The sequence below is a fragment of the Malania oleifera genome, chromosome 6 (genome assembly GCF_029873635.1).
Source record: "Malania oleifera isolate guangnan ecotype guangnan chromosome 6, ASM2987363v1, whole genome shotgun sequence".
NCBI classification, from domain to species: Eukaryota; Viridiplantae; Streptophyta; class Magnoliopsida; order Santalales; family Ximeniaceae; genus Malania; species Malania oleifera.
This window is the reverse complement of record NC_080422.1, coordinates 63,035,789-63,044,361: the sequence shown is the minus strand read 5'-3', so window position 1 is coordinate 63,044,361 and position 8,573 is coordinate 63,035,789. Positions and strand designations below refer to the sequence as shown.

The window sequence follows — 8,573 nt, the reverse complement described above, 5'->3', positions numbered from 1 at the left end:
TGCACTAACCAATTAAGAGAAGTAAGAGAAGTTATTCTAAATGATCCTTTAATTTTTCATTTGAAAATATCTGTATGTATTATCAATTATGCAATTGCACATAAGGTGGAGGTGCTTTGGTAATTAATGCCCAACTGCTCCCACCCTCACTATAAATGCCAAGTATTTATATATCATAGGGTCAAATTAATTACATCCATATGATGCCATTTTGATGTTCCCCTTCTTTTCTCTTGCCTTGCCTTTCCATTATGGCATGCTGCCCATTGAACAATCATCATTCAATTAAACACCAGTACATCCAATAAGATAGTGTCATGTATATATTTAGATGATATTATTATATTAAATGAAGGTACATACTTGATAGTCATAATATTTTTAGTATTTATGATTTTATAAAATAAATAAATAAGCAAATAATAAAAAAAAAGATAGTATTTACACTCTAAAAATAGACGTTGATGCTCACTTTTTTTTTTATTTATAAAAAATGCTATTGACAGTAAAAAATACTATTGACATTCAACATTACCTTTTTTTTTTTTTTTTTTTATAATTAAATGATAATTTGTTCTTTATTTTGATAATTAGAAGACGAACTTGTTCTCTCTTTGTTCTTTTACCTTCTTCACTTGCAAAATGAGAATTAAAGAGTGAGTTTGTCGTTTTATGCACGAACAATTAAACGTGATGTATTCATGGTATTTTTTAGAGTGTTAATCGAACCTCTCTTTATTAAATGATAATTTTTTTTCTCATATATAATTCTCGCTCAGTAAGGAAGGAGATAGAACAAAAAAAAAAAAAAATGACAGCTGTAATTTTAGAAGGTAGGAAAAATGGTGGAGAGTCAATGGGTTGATTTTTTGAGTCTTTCTGAAAAACAAAAACAGAAGACATAAAAAAACGAACTTTTACGAGATTAAAGAAAGATGGATGGATAGTCCACTAATTTAAAATATGAGCTATGGGTTGATTGTGGAGTGTACAAATTATTCCAAGTTTAAAAAATTAACAAAGTGTTGACTGCGAAACTTTTGACCTTCATCAAAATCTATTCTAAATTCACAAGTAATGCTAGAAGTAAATAAAATATATAATGATCATCGCTTAAGTTAATAAAAATTATCGCAACTCTTTCCTTATTTAATTCATAAGGGTTTTAGGGAGCTTTGGATATATGCTAGGGTCTATGTAAAATTAAGATTAACCCCTTCCTCATCATGATAAAATTATTCAAAAGAAAATTAAAGAATCATTCTCTAAGAAGAAGCTAGCATTTACTATTTCCTTAAAAAAGAAAAGTATGTGAATGTCAAATTGATCGTGGGGGGATAGAGTTGACTATTTCGATCCTCGATTCTTATGTTGTGTGTCGTTAGAATAGAGTCAAATTTTTATTTTTGCTATTTGGATTAAATTTGAGGGCATAATTTTGAAACCGCGATTAAAATATAATCAAAGTAAAACTTGAACCCGAGAAAGTTATCTCGATTATAATAACTATAAATATTAAAAAAAAAAAAGGAGAAAAAGAGAAATTTGAGGTCTGCACTTGGTTTTTCGAAAGGTACTTTCCAGGGTTTTAGCAAATAAATGGCTAAAAAGTGAATAAGATTTTCAAAGACGGAGATTAGAAGTAATCTTAATTGTGGTGATGGAGGGAGCCCAAAGCAGAACCAGCGCAAAAGCTTTTAGATGAAATGAGAGAGAGAAAGTGATGATAAAGTGAAAAAGGAGATGAGAGAAGGAAGTTTGTGTGTGTAAGAGTATGAAAAGGCGGAAGCCGTGCGATTCCTTTGCAGAGATTGCGTGTGAAAAGTGGAAAATTGGTTTTGGGGGAGGCCTTATTGTGAAAGGGAGGCAGCACCGCGGGTTGTCACGGCAGCTAAGGCTCTTAATACGACGGAGCGTGGGACGACGCTCAACAAGAGCGCGTGGGGATGAGATTTTGTATTTGATTTTTTCCTTATTACTAAATAAATAATGGAAAAAGGGTCAGTGAAATAAACAAAGGAGAGATAAAAAAGGGAGTCAATCCATAGTCCGAGACATGGAGAGAGAAAAAACAAGCTACTCATGAATCTCTCTCTCTCTCTCTCTCTCACAAAAAAAAGTTTTTCATTTTTTCTCTCTTAAATGAAAAGGCACTTCTCCATTATCTGTAATGTATTGAGACAAGAGGGAAAAAGTTGACACAAAAAGGAGAGCAGATTGCTCTGCCCAGAAAGCATTTTCCAGAAATCCTTGCAACTGAACGTACTTCCACCTTTCCATTTTGCAGAAATTCTCTCTCTTTTTTTCTCTCTCTCTGAGAGTAAAAAGATACATATTCCATCCCCTGCACCAAAACTGGTTTACTTTACTTGGTTTAGGCAGCATGTGACATTTGATTAAAGTTGGGACTGGTTTGGTGTTTCAGTTCCTTTATTCATTCTTGCGTTTTTTTTTAACCATTTCTTGTTGGGGGTTTTTGTCTCAGATATTTTGGTTTTTGAATTGGATAGGGACGGTGTTCTCTCTTTAGTTAGGCGGCAGAGAGAGAGAGAGAGAAGAAGAAGAAGGAAGAAGAAGAAGAAGAAGAGAGACAGAAATGGGGAGGATTTGTGTGAAGGAGAGGATCTGATCTTTCCTTTTCGCGTTGAATTCGACTCCAGCTTTTGTGTGATACACAACAATGTAAGAGAAAAAAAAAAAGAAAAGAAAAGAAAAGAAGATACCAGAGGAAACCAAGCTTATTAGTTACTCCTTTTGATTTTCTTTTTCGTTTTGAAAAGCTCCTTTTTTCTGCGTTGGTTTTAATGGGTCGGCCTTTTTCTCGTTGAGAATTAATTGATTTTCCCGGAAAATTCAAATTTGCATCTCTTGAGGCGTTCACACTCGATCGTTTTCTCAGCTGACTTGTGGGTATTTTGGTGGCACGAGCAAATACATACATTTCTAGCCTTTTTCCTGCGCACCCAATTCAGAGGAACCCAAGAAGAGATTAGGTGCCAGTTAGGATTTTCTCAGAATCGAAGGAATTCGAGAAACTGGGTAGGGGAGGAATTAGGAAACCAATTTCCACTTCTGGATTTTCCGAATCTGAGTGGAGAATTTCAAGCTCAAAACAAAGAGCATGAGAGCTGGGTTAAGCACAATTCAGCAAACCCTAACGCCAGAGGCGGCGAGCGTGTTGAACCACTCGATCGCTGAGGCGGGTCGCCGGAATCACGGCCAAACGACTCCGCTTCACGTGGCGGCGACTCTTCTCGCATCGCCCTCAGGTTTTCTCCGTCAAGCATGCATTCGTTCTCATCCCAATTCATCCCATCCCCTGCAGTGCCGAGCCCTCGAGCTCTGCTTCAGCGTTGCCCTCGAGCGGCTCCCTACGGCGCAGAACGTGTCGCCAGCGATGGAACCGCCGATCTCCAATGCTCTAATGGCCGCTCTCAAGCGCGCCCAAGCTCACCAGCGCCGAGGCTGCCCAGAGCAGCAGCAGCAACCCCTTCTCGCCGTCAAGGTTGAGCTCGAACAGCTCATAATTTCAATCCTCGACGATCCCAGCGTGAGCAGGGTCATGCGAGAGGCCAGTTTCTCCAGCCCCGCCGTTAAAGCCACCATTGAACAATCCTTGAATTCTTCGCCTAGTGTTAATACTTCCCCAATCGGATTGGGGTTCAGGCCGGCGCTGGCGCCCTCTCCGGGACGGAATTTGTACTTGAATCCTCGGTTGCAGCAGGGGAATTTCTCACAATCGGGGCAGCAGAAAAGTGATGAAGTGAAACGGGTTATTGATATTCTGCTGAGAACAAAGAAGAGGAATCCCGTACTGGTCGGAGAGTCGGAGCCAGAGGTGGTGGTGAAGGAGCTAGTGAGGAGAATAGAGAAGAGGGAATTGGGAGAAGGGCCCTTGAAGAACGTTCAGATTATTCCTTTGGAGAAGGAGCTGGCTTGTGATAGAACACAAATCCCGGCTAAGCTTAAGGAATTGGGGGATTTAATTGAGACCAAAATGGGAAGCTTGAACGGGGGAGGCCTTGTTCTTGATTTGGGTGATTTGAAATGGCTGGTTGAACAGCCTGCTGGTTTGGGCGTGCTGGGCAGTACTGGTGGGATGCCTCAACAGGTGGTTCCAGAGATGGGTCGAGCTGCCGTGGTCGAAATGGGGAAGCTGTTGACAAGGTTTGGAGACTGTAGCGCTGGTCGACTTTGGCTGATCGGAACTGCCACTTGTGAGACCTACTTAAGGTGCCAGGTCTATCACCCTTCAATGGAGAATGACTGGGATCTGCAGGCAGTGCCAATTGCGGCCAGAGTGCCTCTGCCGGGGTTTGCAAGGTACATCCGGCATCTTCTGTTGATTACACCATTTATGAAGTTTCGGTTTGAATGATTAGTAGCTTTATTATAGTGCTGAAGTATTTATTTTACTTGCAAGGTTGGACGTGATCTTATAATCCTTGAATCGTTGTTCTATTTCAATATTTCCAAATTCAGTGTTCCAGATTGACTTACTTTAATTAGATTTTTGCATCGATATATAGTTTTAACACAAAATGCATGCTAAATAATCAATGATGCTCCATCATTTCAGTTCATACTTCCATTTATTAAATTATTGTTCAGAAGTTCCTTCTATAGTAGATTTTGGGTTATCTCTATCAGGAATCAGGAATTAGGAATTTGCTTAATTTTAGAGGTTTTGGTAGACAGTGGTCATGCAACTTCCCATATTAACGGGTTATTGGTTCTCTTTATATACAGAATTACAGATTATAAATCTAGCGGAGCTCTTCTCCTGCCAGATCTTTTCTGAATTGGGTCTTGGATGATCTTTTGCATTTTCCTTGATAAAATTTCCCTTTCTTCGTGGAGAATTTAAATAAACACATTTCAAGTAACTCTTGATGTCCTTGATTTAGGCTTTTTGGGGGATATTTTTTCCCTTTTACTTTTGGGTAATATTCTATTAAATGCCTTTCAAAAAAAATATCCTATTGAGTGTTTCTATTTCTTTTGTTTAGGCTGGGAACAAATGGATTTCTTGGCAGCTCAGTTGAGTCCATGACTCCATTGAAGAACTTCCCAACTGCTCTTTCTAGGCGGGTCTCTGAGAATGTGGATCCTGCTCGAAGAGTGAACTGTTGTCCTCAGTGCATGGAAAATTATGAGCAGGAACTTGCGAAACTGAAGGAATTCGAGAAGTCCTGTTCTGAAGTAAAATCAGAAGCAGCTAGGACCCCACTGCCACTGTGGCTGCAGAATGCCAAAGTCCATAATGCTGATGCTAAGACCTCAGATCAGTCGCAGGTACTTTACTCAGTTGCAATTTTAAATTCAAATGCAAGAGACCAAACTATATTTGAATAAAGGAATTGAAAGTCCTTTTTTCTTTTTTCTTTTTTTAGTGTTTACAGACAAAGGATCAAGAGTTGATATGGAAGCAGAAAACTCAAGAATTACAGAAGAAATGGAATGATACATGTGCACATGACCACCCTCATTTCCATCATAATCTCAGCACTGAGAGTATCACCCCAACATCTCTCCCAATGCTGGGCTTGCACAATGCAAACATTGTAGCACGCCAGTCTATCCAACCCAAATTACATGTGGTCAGAAACCTTGAGGGAAGTCTGCAACTAAACACGAATTCAATGAGGGGGAGGCAATCTATTGAACATGAGGGTTCCCAACCAGAAAGCCCTGTGAGGACAGACCTGGTTCTTGGTCAAACAAAGACCACTGAAACTACACCTGAAGAAGCCCATAAAGTGCGTGTAAAGGACTTCTTGGGCAGCATTTCTTGTGAACCACAAAACAGGTTCCACGAGTTGCAGAGCATTGACAAGCTCATCAGCATGCTAGATGCTGATTCATTTAAGAAGCTGCTCAAGGGATTAAGGGACAAGGTGTGGTGGCAGAGAGATGCAGCATCTGCAGTGGCAACTACAGTCACTCAATGCAAATTGGGCAATGGAAAACGGCGGGCTGCTGGTTCTAAGGGTGACATATGGCTTTTGTTCACAGGTCCTGATAGGGTTGGCAAGAAGAAGATGGCATCAGTTCTTTCTGACCTGCTATGTGGAACCAGTCCAATTACGGTCTCCCTTGGTTCCCGACGAGATGATGAGGAATCTGATGTGAGTTTCCGTGGTAAAACAGCATTGGATCGCATTGCAGAGGCTGTTCGGAGGAACCCATGTTCAGTCATCATGATTGATGGCATTGATGAAGCAGATGCCCTTCTTCATGGGAGCATAAAACGAGCCATTGAGAGAGGTCGCCTTGCTGATTCCCATGGTCGTGAGATTAGTCTCGGGAATGTCATCTTCATCCTCACTGCAGAGTGGTTGCCTGATAGTCTTAGTAACTTGAAAAATAATGAACACTTGCTCAACGAAGAGAAGCTTGCTGCAATTGCTAGCGGGGGATGGCAGCTTCGACTGTCCATTTCTGAAAAAGCTGTTAAGCGCCAAGCAAATTGGGTAAATGATGAAGACCGGCGCATGAAACCAAGGAAGGAGATGGCTTCTGCATTGTCATTTGACCTAAATCAAGCAGCTGATGGGGAAGATGATAAGGCGGATGGTTCCCGAAACTCGAGTGATCTCACCATTGATCACGAAGATGAGCGCAGCTTGGAGACTAGGCGCTCGCTTGGAACTTCATCAGCTTCACGTGAGCTGCTCAATTCTGTTGATGATGCCATTGTCTTCAAGCCGGTAGACTTTGGCCTGATTCAGGGTGATATCTTCAGCTCCATTTCCTCAAAATTTTCCACAATTATGGGTGATAGCCTCGCAATCGAAGTACAAGACGTTGTCCTAGAGAAGATTTTGGGTGGAGCGTGGCTTGGTCGAACTGGGCTGGACGAGTGGGCAGAGAAGGTGCTAGTTCCAAGCTTCCAGCAGCTAAAGGCACACCTTCCTTCCTCGAATGCAACAGACGATGCCATGGTTGTTCGGCTTGAACCGGACCATGAATCTGATAGCCGGAGCTGTGGAGACTGGCTGCCCAACAAAATCAAGGTGGTGGTTGATGGGTTGTGACTGATGGGGGTTGTTGTTGGCATTTCCGTAGTTGCGTTGGGCAGGGTTGTAAATATGCTCAACCGTTGGCGGGTAACAAATGGTCGTCGCGGGGTGGGTGTGGAGGGGAGGGGGTTAAGAAAACCGTTAGAAGAGGAAGTCGCAGGTATGATAGATTAATAGTGGCGAGTCAATGTGGATCTCTCACTATTTTATTGTTTTATTTCTTGATGTCCTTTTTTTCTTATATAAAAAAAAAATCATAGTATGTTAATCATAAGCATATTTATTAATTTCATGGACAATGATTAATAAGATGAGGGATTCCTCTATTTCTCTAAAAATTTATTCATGGAATTATCATTATTTCATCAGTCTATGAATTTATAGTAAATCTAATCATGGGAACTCACTATGTGATGGTTCCAATTTAAGGGAAATAATTGAGGCATAAGAGATAATAGAGAGTTGCTGAATAGTTTCACCAACAATCACCATTAGTTGATAATTTTTTATTTTACATTTAAAAGAAAAAAAAGAGATTATTTTAAAAATATAATTGGGTCTTATTTGAAACTTTAAAAAATTAAGCCTATATTTTAGAGTACGGATTTCCTATCTTGAATTTGGAATTGTGTAAATTTGAAAAAAAATTAATACAATTTTATGCTATGTTTGATCTAAATGGCATGAAATCTAGAAAATTTGAATGAATTTACTTTTTTTTATTTTTTTATTTTTTTATTTTTTATGTTTGATTATTAAGGAAAGTGAGAAGAAAAAGTAAAATATATAGAAAATTTATGAATAAACTTTTGATTTTGCACATCATTAGTATTTGATCTTTCTTAATTTTTAACTAGTTGAGATCCCATCGAAGGATTGTCAAGAAAAATACAACATTCAATATATTTTGCATTTTCTACTTTGACAAAATAATTTCATGTTATCCTATCGTATAGTTGTGCAGTACTCCATACCTAAATTCCAATAGTGAGACCAACTAAGTTGCACATTAAAATTATATTTTAAACTGACATATAGTTATATTTTTTACATGGTCAAAGTGGTACGGTTCACTATTCTTACTTTAAATGCTATCACTTTTATCTGTATTTTTGTGATTGTAGAAGGCTGCACCAAAAGAAATTAATAGAGTTTGGCTCTAGGTTAGGACCATAAGTAGCGGCCCTAACATTGCCCAAAACCAAAAAGAAGGTGAGCAAATGTAGGTAAGCACATTCATCTTCTTACACATGGAAAAAAAAATAACTCAAGTAAAGGTCCACAACATGGCTATTACTGAAAAGAGGGACGACTGTAATTAATCATGTAAATCAGTCCATCTTCAGATCCTGTACATCACAACCTTTGTGAGAAAATGTTAAGATCAAACCACTTTCAATAAGTTGACCAACATATTGGAGATTGAGAGACAAGTTAGGCACAACATATGTGGTAGGGACAGAAAAAGCAAGAGTAGAAACATGACCAAGATGACTAACAGACATATGCGAACCATCAGCAATATAAATTAAGGGAACAGGATTTAAAGAC

At 39.1% G+C, this 8,573-nt stretch overlaps 1 protein-coding gene across 4 annotated transcripts; it reads left to right on the top strand.

Moving 5' to 3' along the window:
* Positions 1-1,625: 1,625 nt before the first annotated feature.
* Positions 1,626-7,360, top strand: LOC131158133 (protein SUPPRESSOR OF MAX2 1). 4 transcript variants are annotated; one of them, XM_058112769.1, is made up of 4 exons: positions 2,054-2,401; positions 2,511-4,323; positions 5,010-5,295; positions 5,394-7,360. In XM_058112769.1, exons 2-4 carry the CDS (start codon positions 3,122-3,124, stop codon positions 7,035-7,037), a joined length of 3,132 nt encoding a protein of 1,043 aa, XP_057968752.1. In that variant the 5' UTR covers positions 2,054-2,401; positions 2,511-3,121; the 3' UTR covers positions 7,038-7,360. The 4 variants fall into 4 exon arrangements, with proteins under 4 accessions (XP_057968751.1, XP_057968754.1, XP_057968752.1 ...); XM_058112770.1 differs by having other exon boundaries at positions 2,072-2,262; XM_058112768.1 differs by having other exon boundaries at positions 1,626-4,323.
* Positions 7,361-8,573: the final 1,213 nt, after the last annotated feature.